We start from the raw sequence: 16,088 nt of genomic DNA on the forward strand, positions 1-16,088 counted from the left end.
AATTACGGTACAACAGAGAGAGAAAGGAGTCACACGCCCGACTTTGTTTTTTGGATTTCCACAAATATAGTAAATGGGAAAAAAAAATCATTAGAGCTAACGATTTGTCCTCTGCCATTTATTACTTCAAATAACGTTCGATTCTCCCGCGCGTTCACAATCTGCTCGGCGCCCTTCGAGGCTCTTATAATAGGCCGTGCGATGATGACAACATTTTTACCAAAAAATAATTTCGGGCTGAATAGTATAGTCAAAGGTCCTCCGGCCGATCCTTTCTATTTAGTTGCCGCATTTGTTTTCTTGTCCTTCTCCGAAACTCTACTTTCCATCTCTCCACGCAAAAAACAATCTCCCATAAGAATTAAGTAGGCAACAACAATCACACGGCGACCGCACACGTTTTTTTTTCACGCTCAAAACTATCTATCTATACATCAGCCCGAGAGAGAGAGAGAGAGAGAGAAACGACACGTAAGCGGTTGGAGAGAGAGAGTGAAACGTCATTGCCAAAAAGGAATGAAGGTTTCCACCGTTTCGTCACACCGGAGAGTCATGGAGATGATTTTTCAATTGGAAAAAGAAAAAAAAGCGGATTGCTGGATGCAATCCAGCGGACGCCTATTCTCCCATGACACAGCGGTTGACAATCGATTGAAATGCGTCTCTTGCTCATTTACAATTTCACTGACTGTTTTGGTTATTGCCCGCCCACGTTTCAAACAATTGACGTCCGACTTTTCTTCGTGATTCAACGACGGGCATCCGAGCTGTTTCAATTCCACTATAGTTCGAGGTGTGGTCTCTTAACATTTGGTTATTTTTTTTTTATTTTTTTTTTTACCTTCAGTTTGGGTAATGACCCAAAGAGAAAAAAAAAGTTGGCGCAAGACGCGCGCGCTGTATAAATTATTCCGATTTCTAATCTCTTGCACTTGAGGGGAAAACAAATTTCTGGGGGGAGTCTCTCGGCTCAGCTGCTGCTGCTGCCAAAATTAAAATCAAAATGTGAATCATTTTTGCAGCGATTGCAGCAGCAACACGAGCGGAACGTTGGGAATTTGTGGAATTCGGGTCCCCAGATTTCTAACATCGTGTAATTGTTACTTTGTCACACAAAAAAAATTTCAATTTGTCCTCGTTTCGAGTTTGTCATTGTTTTTGGTCACTCGGACGTGATCTGTTCCAACTATTTTTTTTTTGGTTGGGTTTCTCGCTAGACTAGATTTCGTGTTTTTCACGAAACGTCCAACGGACTATCCGTCGACACCGGTCGGAGAAATGGGAAAGCGGGCGAATTCATTATAAAAACAGGAAATTTCAGACAAAAATGGGGAGGTGCCGGCCCGAGTGGAATTGAAATTTCGGATTCCCGTGGTTTGATCATGTAGAAAACTGCTCTCAACTTTGATTCCAAAGAGAGAAAAACATTTTTCGTGGTGCCTTCGTGATTTTCGCCTTCCAGACAGAGAAGGGGAAACTGAGAGTCTCAGCAGCAGCAGCAGCAACAACCAAAACAACAAACGAAAAGGAAAGCGCGACGCGTTCTATATACGGTGCGGCCAAAAGGAGCCAACGGGGGCTGCGCCGCTGTCCGATGGCCGACGTAGCCGAAAGGGCACAGCACCACCGCCACATCATTGGCCGCCAATCGTCGCCAAAATAAGAGCGACCGACAGAACTACAGAAAAGAAAAACCAAAATACTTGTAGCAGCTGTCGATTTTTTGGCTGTGACTGGTTGATACTAGAGCCGGACTGCTGTTGTTGCTGTTGTTGGTGACGACTTCTGTTGCTCAGAAAACTAGGGAGAGTAAGGTGGTAGCCCTGGATGTAAGGTTGCGGTCGGATAGCAACAGCAGCAGCAGCCTGGGCCTTTGCGGTGGTCAAGTTGTGGCTGCTGCCCCCGTGGCCGTTGGCCGCCGACAACGAGGTCGGCAACGGTTGCGGAGCTTGTGGCGAAGCCGACGAAGACTCGACCAAATCGCCAGACGAGCCGCCGAGGCTAACCGCCACCGCCGCGCTGGCCCGCGAACTCGTCGGCAGAAAGGCCGGAGTGGACGGCCAGCGTCTCGGCTTGTTGCGGCTCTTGACCCGGCGCGAGCGGCCGAAACTCAGCCAGGCTTTGCCCATGGGCGAGCGGGCCGAAAGGTCGCCCAGTGCAGACTCGTCATCGCTGCAGTCCACGTCTTCGGGACTGGATCCGCAAGCCGGGCCGATGACGTCAGCAGACTCGGACAAAAGCTCCTCAGACTCGGCCGCTTTGGGACCGTGGCTGCTGTTGGCCAGCGGCTCGCGCGACTCGGAGCTGTTCTGACCGTTCCAGTGCTGGTGGAACTGGCCGACCAGCATCGGCAGCGATAACTTGCGCCGCGATTTCAAATTGCTTTTCAAGCGAGTCAGCGTCTTCTCCATCTTATTCTTCTTGATTGATTCCAATCTGTTCAAGTTATTTCCACCCCCCTTCGACTTCCAACGAGACAATCAAACGCCCGATTTATTATGTCAAGAGTCAAAAGCCCGGCGGGGATGTAAAACTCGTTGGATAAATCAAGAAAAAGAAGAAAAAAAAAAAAATTCGGGAGGGAAGATGGAAGAATATGGTGGACAAAAAAAAAAATGAAATAATAATAATAAAAAGGGGGAACCACGATGATGGATGACAAGGAGAAAAAATCGAGGTAAAAAGAAAAGATAAATGAAGAATAAAAACCAGTCGCTTTTGATGCACAGTTATATCCCAGCGACCCAGCTTCTTATATTCTTCACTTGATTATTATTCTTTTTATTTTTTATTTTTTTGCTTCTTTTATTTCAATAGAGTAGCTGTCAGAAACCGGACGGGGAAGGCCGTCTTGACATCATCTGACACGCGGATCGGAATCACGGAATTGCCACGTTTCAGCGGATATCACGGAGAGACCCGAAAACCTAGAAACAAAAAACACAATTCCAGTTTTTCCGATTCCGGCCAAAGTTGAAAAAAAGGGCCACTCCAACCACCTTCCGCTTGACGTAGAGTGTCCGTTAAAGTCGAGGGTCTCTCGCGAGACGCAAAAGGTGCCACCACGGCGGCGAACTTGGTGACCCGACGCCACACGACGCCACACTCACGGACGGCGATAAGATTCTATTAGACGGATGAAGGCAATCCCGTTTCACCGTTTTCATGATCCTTTGATGACTGTGCTATCGCCACTACAATCGTCATTCCCCACGAGTGTTTAACTTCTTCTCTTCTTTTTATAGCGACACTGGGGAAAAAACAAACACAAAACAGCAGCAGCACTGGCGAAAACACAACACACACACACACGTAATCCACACGCAAAATAGCAACCACCAATTCGCCAAAGTTTAATTAGCCGCTGGATGAATAGAAATATCGTTTTCGATTTGGTAAAAATAACTTGAAAAAAGTCTCGTCAGATCGTGAAATGAACGAACTGGGCAAACGCGACGCCGTCGACCGACTGACTGCGTTCGCTCGCCACAGTCGCGTGGACTTTCTTTCTCACTATCCTTCAGAAGAAGAGAAATATATAAAATACAAAAAAGAAAAAAGCTGGGCGGGCGGTACTACCTAGCGTACTACCTCTGCACATAGCTAGCTAGCTAGCCCAGAGAGGAGTGAGGGCTAGGCGAGAGCAGAGCCCAGGTTGGTTGTGTTGTTTTTCTTCTTTTTCTCCTCTTTCTTTCTTCCTTTTCATCTCTTTTTTCTCGAGCTTTTTCCTTCCTTTCCGAATGTATAAGAGAGACGATCTAACCCATTCTTTTCCATCCGACCATCCGACCATCCCCTTCTCTCTCTCTCTCTCTCTCTCTCTCTTCTCTCTCTTTGGCTTGTGTTTCTTCTCTCCTGGTTGAGAGTTGTAGACTATCTTTCCCGAGGGAACGAGCACTCACACACACACACACGCCAAAGTCAGGTGTATAAACCACCTTTCTCTCTCTTCTTCCCCCCCCCCCCCGAAAAAAACATACCAACACCACAGGTAAAAATATAGGTTTGAATATGTGTAGGATAAGCACTGTAATAAGGCTATAGAGCTGTGTGCCAGTGTCTTTAGATATAGACTCCGGCACACCAGCCGTGATGGTGGTGGTGGCGGTGGTGTAGTGCGTACAACAGGACAGACGCATACAACCTGCTGGTGGCAATAATAATATGCCTTTTGACTATTTCTTTTTTCAAAAAGCCTATATAGAAGCATCTTGGAACACTGTGAAGACAGGTAAAAGTTGAAACTCTTTTTTTTTTCGGCTTCTGGCAACGACAAAAAATTTGGAAACCGGAAAACTCTTTTCCCCCCTTCAACTTTAACCGAGAAAGACTGTACATATCGCTTATTAAAAGCAATTAAAATCTTTTTTTTTTTTTTAACACAAGGAAAAAAAAACTTAATGGGGGTATAGATTAAGATAAGGTGAAGAAGAAGAAGAAGAAGAACGAAAAGAAAAAATATGAGAGAACGATCGCCTGCTGGGAATGTCCTGTAATAAATGGCGTGTAAAAACGATCTTTTACACGTCGATTTTCTTTCGTTTCCCAGGGACCCTGGACACGAATTTCTTGTTTTTTTTTTCTCTTCTTCCCTTTTTCGCTTGCCCGTATATATTCTTTTCTCTTTGTTATTACTTCACTAGGCAAGTGTGTAGAGACAGCAGAGATTATTATGGTCTTTCGGCTGCTACTGTGCGCGGATGGACTCGTTGCGCATTTGTTAAATTTTATTTCTTTTATTTCTTTTTTTCTTTATTTTATTTTTCTTTCACGAGAGGAGGAGGAGGAAGAAGAAGAAAGAAGCCCAACGCAGCACTGCTTGCACAGATAGAGTTCCTGTCTTATTTCACGCGCATTCACACGCGGGCTAACCACCGAGTGCCTTCAACTTGTTCCCTAACGTACGTACACGAGAATACATATATAAGTCTCGTTTTTTCCTTCTCGGTACGGCTGGGCAGCGCTGGGCGAGGAGGAGAAGAAGAAGAAGAAGAAAAGAAAGAAAGAAAGAAGAAAAAAGGAGCTTTGACCGAACTGCGCGCATTTTCGGAGGGGAAAAAAATAATAAATAATCAAATTGTTTAAGGAAAAAGGAATTAAACAGACGGGAGAAAAGAAAGAGAAGGAACAACAACCAACTGGCGATATATTAGCAATAAAGGGGGAAAAAAGAAAACTCATCGACGGAAAGCTACACGACATTGTTCGTTTTGCTCTCGGCCGTACATCCCCACTAAAAACAATATGGCGGTTCGACGAAACAAAACAAAAATCAGCGTCTCTTCCCAAATCAATAACATCATCAAAAGAAACATTTAAGAAAAACAAGAAATTGCGTTTGGTTTCTTTCGTGCGGAAGGAGTTTTTTTTTTGGTTTTTTCGGTTCTCTTTAATTTTTCGCCTTTGGGCGCTTGTTGCCAGGCTGCGATCAGCCTGCCATATTCGTCCACACACGACTATATACCAACAAGCGCAGCTAGCGTCTCGGGACCAAAACGTCGTACCTCCCAAATGCAACGGCCCTGTCGGCTCCGTGGCTCCGTTCCCTTTAATCCCGTCGTAAACGCTTTGATGAGTTCATTCAAAAAGGTGAAATGCGTATAAATATATTTATATAGAAGAAAAAAGAAAAGAAAAGAAAGAAGAAGAAGAAGAAAGAAGAAGAGAGAGCGACTACAAATGGTGTGCCCCCAAGTCCCGTCCATTCGACGGCACCTGCCGAGCGAGCGACTCACGCGCGCACATCCCCCGGCCACCAATCCCCATCTTCCCTCCCTCCTCTTTCATCCCGAAAAAATAAATAAATAGAAACGTAAACGGTAGCCCAGTTCGTTTTTCTTCTTCTTCCACACAGCCCACCTGTTTACTAGATTTCTGACGGAAAATGGTCTAGAGGAGAGAAATAAAGAAAGAAATGATTTTAAAAAAGGGATGAAAAGGATAGACGGACCGGCCGGCATTAATGCATCTTAGATCCAGGTGGCCTTCAGACACCTATATATATATATAATGTACACGTATATATATATATATATATGTGTGAACGTCTGAAGTGTGTATGCGTATTCTCATCTAACCGACCGACACGATCCTATCATGCGTGAATGTTTGTTTTCTTGCCATGGCAACCGGTAGCTGCCGCCCGAGTGTAGCTAGGGCAAGAATAAAAGCTATATAAGCTGCGCTATAAGATTTATATAGCAGAGGAGAAGTTGTTGCTACTATCTAACCTATTACTGGACTCGGTGACTTGTACTATACAGTAGCCAATCTATCTATTCACTTTCGGGACGATTGTCTGCTGTGTCTGATATGGGACTAGTGATTCGGATGGATGCCGAGCTCCCGGATTCGTCCACTTTCGGCGGACCGGAAGGAACCAACTTCCTCGAAATTGGCGGAGGGAAAAAAAGAAAAAAGAAAAAAGAAATCAAAAGGAAATGAGATTGCAGACGAGTGAAATGAAAGATGGAGAGAACGGCCTCGACGTCCAACGATTTATATCAAAATGCAGCGACAACTCCCTTTGAAAAACTGATTGCACACAACAATAGCCCTGGAGGCTGTCGCCAGGAGCTGATTGCTTGGCGCACGGAAACATATACAAAAAAAAGACCCAGCTGAGTGCTGGCTACACACAAGACATTAAGCAAAAGGGAAGGTTTTGTCACCGTAAATAACAACGGAAAAAACCAAAACCCTAAAAATAATTAACAAACAAAACGAACGTACAACATTAAAGTGCACGTTGCCAAATAAAGAGGCGAAAAGGTCCAAAAGTCTTGGACTTGGCGGACATTTCAATGACACGTTAACTAAATACAAGAGGTTTTCTCTCTCTCTCTTTTATACGTACGGACGTGGCATGGAGCAATCCACTTCCATCTAATACACTTGCGTCACATATAAAATTCACAGGTGCGCGCAAACACGACAGCTGCGTTTATTTTTTATTTTATTATACATTATTCGGTTGCTGTGTTTTTTTTTTTCACTCCGTGTGCGCGTTTTTCGGAATACGGCACGTTTGCGTGTTCGTTTCAATACCACCACCACCACCACCAGCAGACACACATATTAACAGAGCGGCCATCATTTTTATTATATTTCCCCCCCCCCCTCCCCAACCGAATACGGCGCGAGGGAAATTCTAGACTGAAAATGTGGTCGCCAGATTATTACCGACCGCCGGACGGCTGGCGTATTATATCGACGCAAACGTGTCCGAAAACCGAGACTCTTCCTTGACTCACTATACACTCGCCCCACTACATTAACGATCGATGAGTCACATAGACACAACAACAACAACAACAACAACAAAAAGGGAAGAACCGTCCGCGAAACTCTACCTGGTTCTATGTTGACTGTCAGGAACGAAAAACGGCACGCATATATTTAAAATGACAAAGTGTGTCACCGCTATCATCCTTTCAATGGCCGCCAGCTTTTTCAAACATTCCAACGCTGAAATGGATAAACGGCCGCATTCTTTCCAAACTCCCGTTCCCGTTCGCGTTCGTTTTCTTTCTATAACTCGATAGAAAAACCTTTCGCGTCAAACTCCGACTCGAGCTGATCTTTGTTGATCATTTCCTCTATTGTTGCAATCAACAATAAAAAGACGTTAACGAGTTCGGAAGAAGCCGGGTGCAATGGCAAACCGAAAGTAAAAAAAAAAGAACTCTTCGTTTTCATGTTTTGGGCGCTATGAAAACTTTGTTTTTTTCCTTCCGAGAAAAAAAGTTACGAAGAAAAAAGTATCCGGAAACACTTCAGAGGACGAACGCGGGAGGGGAACTTGTAGGAAAAGTCATAGACCAGGCGGAGAAAAAAATGAAAAAAACACGTGAAGAAAAACAGAGAGTCACACAGCAATGGAAGAATATAAAAAAAGGGGGGGGGATAGTAGGAGGAGGAACAACAATGAGCAGCTCTTAAGGTTTTCCGGAATTCTCGGCTCGATCGACAGAGCTCGTGACCGCAGAAAGCCCTTGATCTTGTGCAATGCAATAGGGGAGAGTATAGTTCTCACACGTTCCTTATGGCTTGAGTTTCAGTTTTCAGCCGGTTAAAAAAACGAAAAAGAAGAAGAAAAAGAAGAAGGAATATAAGCGGATTGCTCGTCCGCCCTGTCATCAACATTAGACAACCACCGCACAAACAGCCGTCGACGGTCGACACAATGACCAAACCGCGAAGGCTCTCTATTTACAACAAAAAGAAAGAAATGACGGGATTTTTGGTGGCCAGATATCTTCGCTAGACTGGCGATGTGGAGAAAAGAAACAAGACAACCAAAAAATATCAACATTTTCCCTCTTTTAGCTTGTATAATATTCCGCTTTTCACTTGTTCCAGCTCAATGTCCGGTTCAAAAAAAAATTAAAAAAAGGAAAAGTTAAATGCACGAAAATGGGAAATAATTAAAAAAAGTCTCACGGTGGGAACCCGTGGGCCAATTGGCGACTTGGAGGCCATTGCCGATTCCCGCAAAATGGAAAAGAAAAGGAAAAAATAAAAAAATAAAAAAAAAAGACCAGGAGCGCAAAAGACAAAAATAGGCAACCAGAGTTAAATAGATGGATGAGAAGGTCTTTTACGCATGTCGGATATCACGTAATAATCAACATGAATGTTAACTTTTTCCTCCTTCTTCTCCGTTTTTTCTTAAATAAGGGAGTAGTACACAAAACAAGACAAGACAAACAGACAGATGATTCGCTTTGCGTGCGGGACGGACACACGATCTTGACGCCAAGTCACGGAATTCCCCCCACCGCCATCCAGCGCGGAGACAAGGTCGTCCGCCAACGACATCGCCCACTTTAGCTTTTTGTCAGCTCCGAAAAGAAAGAAAGAAACGAAACGAAACCCGAAAAAATGGGTGAGAATAAAGTCGCCACTCCACCGCAGGTTATATGCGCTCCATCTCAGCAGCTCAGACGCGGTGATGTGTTGATGGCCGGTGGGGTGTCGTTCCATTTCCAAGTGAGCGGAAATCCAACCCGCTGGCTTTCGTACTTGAAATCATTCGTTTCTTTTCGCTCTCCCGTCAAAATTCAAAGAGACAAAACATCCCCCCAAAAAAGAAAAAAGGGTAAAAGAGGAAGAAGAAGAAGGAAAAAAAAAGAAGCAAATTGAATCGAGTGAAGACGCACGGCGGGCCGGCATCCGTGGTATCCGGTTGTTTACATTTCACGAGCATCATAAACAACAGAAAAACAGGGTCGCCCATCTAACGCGCACACAATCAACACACACACACACAAAAAGGAATGCAAACACTCACGAAGGCAAGAGACAGGCCTCAAAAAATAAAATTTCAAAGCAAAATGGCAACTCCTCCCAAAGGAAATGGCTCAAGGTAATTCCTTTGATTCGATGCCATTCCACGGCAACATCGAGACCCGCGCCCGCCCCCACCGTGGCATATCGCGCATCGTGGCAAACTGGAAAACATTTCAGGCATCAAGTTTAGCAATTTCGTGCTTGAATGCTCGGGAAAAATAAAAGTGCGTCGCTATTTCCCTCGAAATCCAAATGAATTCTAAAGGCCAGAGAGTGGTCGAGCACACACGCTGCGCTCTATACGGATCGTGTGTGAATGAAGAAGACGAGATTTATATATATGAAAGATATATCCACAGCACGTAAGAGGAGTACACGGTACTGTGGCAAAAAGAAAAAGTTGTAGGCCAAGTCACGCCGAGCAGAATCAAAAAAGTGTATAGATCCGTTTCGAGATTATTTGGTTGTTGTTTTTGTTTTTCGGAATTAGTCCCGAGGTGGCAACCCGATATCGCCATTGTTTCCTCGTCGTTACCTACAACTACGTACACGTATATACGCCATCAGCCTAAACAGTAAACTAACCAAGCAAAGTCACGCACCCGTCTTGACCCTGCGTGATGTTATTGTTGTTGCTTGTTGGTTCGTTCAAAAATTCCACCTCGGCGGTCAAGTGGATTCAAACTAAAAAAAAAAGAGTTAACAAGCCGCTCCATCCATTCATCCGGCCAGCAGCTTTTAACGGAGAAAGCTCGCCGAGTGTATATACGTGACATATAGCTCAGCAGCTATACTATATACCAGTACGTATAAGTTATTGTCTGTAATAGCCCTGCGATCATTTCGGGAGTACAGTACATCAACCACTTTTGGCTTCAGAGGAGTTTAATTCATTTTTCTTTTTCGTTTTCCATGTTCTTCTTGTGTAACGTGTCTCTGTCTCCCTCCCCTATATACTTTAGCCACTGCTCGGATCATTACACTTGACGAAGTGCAGCACTTTCCCTCTCATTTTCAGTCGAGTTATTACGTCCTTGTCTCATTTTGGTTGTTGTTGTTGTTGTTTCTTTTTTCCTTTTTCGAACAAACAATAATGATGAAAGGACTGGTGGAAATGGGCGAGGGAAACAAAAAGAAGAAGTTGAAAATGTTGGTAGTTCCAAAGCAAGTCGGAATATTTAGTGTTTTTCGTTCCCTTTTTTCTCCCATTGAGAAGTGACGCTGGGATGTAATGCGATAAAGATGACGAGTCGTTAGCAGAGTCGTTCATCCGTGGCAGACCATCCCCCCCCCCCCGTCATTTACTCGCATTATACGAGTGCGGCAAACAACGGCCGTCTCTTTCTCTCCACCCGCAGGTGAACGGCCGTTAAACGAGTTGACGGACGAACGAGAAGTCTTCGGATGCAATAACAACAGGCAAGTCAAAAAGAAAAAGAAAACGAAACGTAATGGGGCTCTATATAAAAAACGGAATAGGAGGAGTTGCTAAAAGAGGAGGGCCGGTAGCAGCAAATGAGGAAAATTTTCACGACTATGGGCCTTATCACCATTAAGGAGGTTTTTAGGCGTTCAACACGTCTAAAAAATGACATATCACGGCTCTAGGGCCTCTAGTTTCCCCCTTTTCCCCACAAAAATTCAGTTTCGTATAAGAGGAGGAATTGTTTTGGCTCAAAACCAAACAAAAAGAACTTCATCTACAAACTTCAAAGATGTTTTTGTTTTTATTTTTTTGGTTAGGAGGGACGACAACATAGACGGCGGGAGTTTCGATTCTTTTTTCAGATTTTCGCGGATAGGGGAGGTCGCTCATCTTCACGGCCAATTATTTTGATCCCGTCTTCATTAAAATAGACCGTCGGTGCTAAAAGGCAACATCGTAAAGAAAACGGTCAGCTCCAAAAGAAGACGAAACCCCAAAAAGAGAAAAATACCTCTTCGATACATTTGATGCGCCATCAAAAAGATTTATGGCACAGGTTGGTGCGTGTGTGGGATAATAATGATCAAAGGTTTTTTTTTTTCATTTTCTCTTTTGAATTCGTTCGTGAATTTTCGTGAAAAACAACGACGTTAACGCCGTCTAGCGGTGAGCGCACTCACTACGTGTAAGAAACTTGGCGTGTCGCGCAAAAAGACACAAATATTCAAACGGTGAAAGAAAATCATTGACCGTTGAGATTTTTTCTGGTGAAGCGCACAAAATACGACAATAACGTTTTTTGACAAGACGGGGTGATTAGGATGCGCTAGACGTCTACTTGCACAGCGTCATTCTGTTTTTTTAATTTATGAATTATTCAAATTTGGAGGTTTTATTACGTTTGGGACTTTATTTTTCTCTGTTTATTTTGTGGATTTGCTGCGCCATTTTCCCGTTAGAGGACGACAATGAATCAAATTAGGCAATTTTATTTATTTTTCTTTCTTTGCCCCAGCCAAACACGCTCGAATGCACGCACGATAATTTTCCGAAGGTTTTTCTTCACGAAAAAAGAAAAAAAAGGGGAAAAAACAGTTACGCAAATAGACGGGGGGAGTTGGTGGGGCGTGCAACTGCCATTCTTTCTGGATGGGCCATGCAGGCGCACTTGACGTAATATTTGAAATCCGTAACCATTAACCCACTTTAACAGATTCTTTTCTTCCATTCTTTCGCTTCTCTCGTCTCACTCTCTTAAATGTAGCTCAAAAACAAATATTCAAAAAGATTTACATTCGTCGTATAATATTTGACTTTTCTGAAAGAGAAAAAAAAGAAAAATAAAATAACACACAAAAATAACGGACAGTTAGTTAGTTAGTTATACTTCTCGGCGACCGACGATGAGATAGGTGGAGATGAGGGCTAGTCGTGCATATAACAGGCCCGGCCGCATCCATAAGATTATGGAAATTTTAAAAAGAAAAAACTTCTCTCTCCAAAAGCAAAGTTTTAAAAAAAAAGTTCGTTCGTCATGTTCATTCAGCCATGAATGAATATCGCACTCAAACGAGCGAATCATCGGGGCTGACATGTTTCTCTTTCTTTTATTTTGCTCCAAAGTTATCGGGAAAAGTGTAGCGAAGGGAAAATGAGAAGAAATAGAAAATCGCCAGATGTACTGTGACAAGCAATAAGTCGATTCGGCCCATTTAGCTCAGAATGGTCCGTTTTCGCCTCATTTCAGTCCTATTATTATCCCATTTCTTTCAAAAACGGATAAAAAGTTTAATACGCAATCCATCTATATACCCACACAGAGGGGGGAAAAGAAGCACGGAGCTGGGGGAAAACGAGCCAAGCTTCACTTCATCAGCAGATGGCGCGTCAGAAAAAAGTAAAAAAACGGTGGGAAAAGTGGCCGCGCTCTGTCATCTTCTCGGGTTCCTTGGGTGGCTCAATTACGGGAAAAGGGCAGCCAAATGAAGAGAGACCCGCCAGTTCATTGAAATGCCTTTTTCACGCAATGCCTCCAGCTTCTCACGAGAGAGCCCAAACGGACTATTTGTGTTCTAGTTATAATACTCTTGCCGGCCGCTTATTTAGTCCTTTACCTCCCGGTCCCGCTTTGAAAATTTTTGTTTGGGGCTCGGCACTGCGTGTCATTAGACACCCCTCATTTCGTCCTTTATTAGATCATCACAACAAACACACTGAGAATAGTGGGCTCTATACTACACACACATGTTTATCGCCACGTTTTTTTGTTTTTGTTTCTGTTTTTTCTCTCTCGTTTGTGAAATGGAGCTCAAGGGAAATCACAAACACACGACGAACGCATCTATTCCCCGCACACATTTTGAAAGAAGAAGAAGAAGAAGAAGTTGTTGTTGTTTCAGGACTTACCACAGGAGCGGGTCCGCTGATGATCGGAGCCACGCACTAGAGGCCTCTGCGGCACGGGCGGTCGCCCGACGCAATAGCGCCGAATCCCGTCGTGACCTGCACACACACACAGACAAAAAAATCGCACATGAGTAATTTCGCATTGATCACGAAAGGAAATAAAACAACACAAAGACAGCCAATTTTTCAAAGCAAAAATACACACACACGTACGTACGTGTAGTATGTAGACGCGCACCATTACCAAAAGAGAAACGAAATTGTAATAATAAAAAGACGCACACACACTCACACACACACACACACAAAATGGAAACAATAGAGGAAAAATGAAACGACACTGATTTAGTCACGCAAACCAATCATCCATCACCCGACACTTTCCACGCGCGTTCCTTTAAAGCAGCAGAGCCGAAAAAAGGAATTTCGCTCTTACCACCAGCCTTGGCTATCTCTCTCTTCTTTTGATTTTGTATTCCCCCCACACAGACACACAGACACACAGACACACGTATAGTCTGTAAGAATAGCTCACAATTGCCATAGCGGGAGCGATGATGATGATGATGATTCAATACCTCGGCCAGCAGCTAGACTATGGGCAGGGCCCATCGCGCGGCCAGGACCCCTACAGACGTTACGTGTGTCTCTCGTTTCATCCATTCTTTCTCCAAAGTCATTTGTCTTGGCGAAAAAGCAGACAAGAAACAAATGGAGACAACAGCAACAACAACAACAACAACAACAACAGAGAGTGCCCAAAAAAACAACAACAATGGGATGCATTGGAAAACAAACAAACAAGGGTAACGACGAGACAAGCATCAAGGCAGAGAGCCCCAACCAGTGATGCATCGTCACTCTTCTCGGTACGTTCCGACATTGTTCCAATCTTTATTTTTCTTGAAGTCACAGAGACCTTTTTTGAATCAAGATCAATACGACAGCAACAAAAAGGGGAAGGTCAGGTCTCGTTTTCTTTCTCTTTTAAGTTATTTTCGTATAATTCCTTTTTTTTTCTTCCCGCTAGAATTTCTGGGTATTTTTATTTTATTTTTCCCCGTTGCCAAATTTGAATCCAGTCGCAAGAGAGATGTGAAAGGGGAGCCTGCGCAATCGGCGGCGATTTTTGGCCATCAATTGAAGCGACGTCACGTCCCGCCCTTTTTCGTCCTCTCTTTGAATATTTCTTTTTTGTCTAATTTCAATTTCAATGACGGCTCATGACTGCAATTTTCTTCGGTGCGAACTTTCTAATCGAAACCCACAACCCGATGAAATAAATTGCTTTAGAGCCCCTTGCGGTAAATATATGAGTAGTATAGGTCTCCCTTTTTGAGTCTATACCGAGAAGAAAAAAAAAAGTTGGTTTTGCGCAAGAGTTCAAGCGTCAACGGTCGTAAACCATTTCAATCATCTTGTCATGTTTTGGACTTTTTCAGCAAACAAAAGAAAAAGTCAAAAAAAAGAAAGAAAACGCCAAAGAAAAATACACAACAATAAGAACAACAACAATAACAACAGCAATAATCATAATACAATAAAAGGAGAGAAGAAGATAAAAAGGAAAAATAAAAAAAAAAAATGATAAAATTAGCGACCGGAACTTGGGATGGTGAGTGGGAAACAAGCGAATCAGAGGGAGCAGCGCGCGGCTCGAATCGAAATGATTGTGATACAACGGGCGCCGCTACTGCCTACACTATCAAGTGGCATTATAATAAATCTACTCTAAAGAAAGCGGCCGAGTCGCTGAGGGGAACCAACAGTGAAAGGTGAGAGAGAGAGAGAGAGAGAGAAAAGGAAAGATTATTAATTGTTTTGTTGTTTTTCGTTCCTTTTGTCCTAGCGCTTCCTCCGCAAACATCCAAGTGTTAATCCGCCAAATTCTCTAAGGGCGCGTCGATTTTTCTTTTTGAAAAGAAAATTTGAAAAAAAAAAATCCTTGGAAAAGTCGGTTGCCTTTCAGCTTTTCAACCTCCTGCCTTCAAGTGGTGGAAGAAGAAGAAGAAGAAGAAGAATCTGTTCTTTTTTTTATCTTCAGTTGTACACGTGAATGTGATTGCTGTTTGACTTACTCCGCAAAAGGAGTTTGCGTGTTTGAATGTTGCGCTGGCACACGGGGCAGGCCAGACAAGACGCACGCAACCGTTTTCGGTAGACATTATACTTCGTAGACCTCTTTACCAGTCTTTTTGGGCCTGTTCCGAAAGACCTTAATAGCTTTATAATGGTAATGTTCATCTTCTTTTTCTTTTTCTCTCTCTCGGCTTCTCGCATTTCCTTTTTTTTTTTTATTCGTTCCCTCCGAACAGATGTTTATTTTCTTCTTAACTAAATGTTCGACGTGCCAAAGCTTGAAGCTGAGCTTAAATTAAGCCGGATTTAGCCTCATTTGCGCGCTCGCAATGCGGCGACACGGAATGCCATCAGTGTGCCAAGAAAGAAAAGCTAGACTCCCAGCTGTCTAACGACCGCATTCACATCGACACCTGATCAGCGATGTCGCTAAAAGGTAAGAAGGTAAAAAAAAAAAAAAATGCCAAGAAAAACAAGAGAGAAACACGAAAAACATAAAACAACCACTGGCGCAATATTTCTGCGTCACCACGCTGCTGGTTGCGCGCTCGTCGGGTGTCCATCCGACCAGAAATGTTCCCCAGTCGCTATATACACACACACAGCTACTACTTATATATAAACATATATAGACAGAACTGATTATGCTCAAAGATTAACTCGTTTCCCTTCGTTGGTGATTATCATCTTTCGTGTCTCTCCAGGAGACACAAGAGCCAAACGTTTCGCAATGGCTGAAACCAAACTTTTTTTTTTCTCTAAAACAGAAAAATATACTAAACTGGTATTATCATATTATTCGAGCTTGGCAGGGATCCCGTTCTTCGTTCTTTGTGGCCCTCAAGTGTCGTCGCAGCAGCAGGCATTGTGTGCTTCAATTCACTGG

The 16,088-nt window shown here is 43.5% G+C and overlaps 1 protein-coding gene across 7 annotated transcripts in view; it reads right to left on the reverse strand.

Annotated features, from left to right (window-relative positions):
• Positions 1-16,088, reverse strand: part of LOC124340783 (pleckstrin homology domain-containing family G member 5-like) — an 88,803-nt gene that overhangs the window by 49,027 nt on the left and 23,688 nt on the right. For 3 of the 7 annotated variants that reach the window (XM_046793427.1, XM_046793426.1, XM_046793428.1), the window contains one exon: positions 13,124-13,219. In XM_046793427.1, coding sequence (XP_046649383.1) covers positions 13,124-13,219 — 96 coding nt within the window. Of the gene's footprint in view, positions 1-1,703; positions 3,598-13,123; positions 13,220-16,088 lie in introns of those variants that run through there. The other 4 variants (XM_046793425.1, XM_046793422.1, XM_046793423.1 and 1 more) reach the window with 3 other exon arrangements.

Source organism: Daphnia pulicaria, chromosome 5, assembly GCF_021234035.1.
Source record: "Daphnia pulicaria isolate SC F1-1A chromosome 5, SC_F0-13Bv2, whole genome shotgun sequence".
In the NCBI taxonomy this organism is placed as follows: Eukaryota; Metazoa; Arthropoda; class Branchiopoda; order Diplostraca; family Daphniidae; genus Daphnia; species Daphnia pulicaria.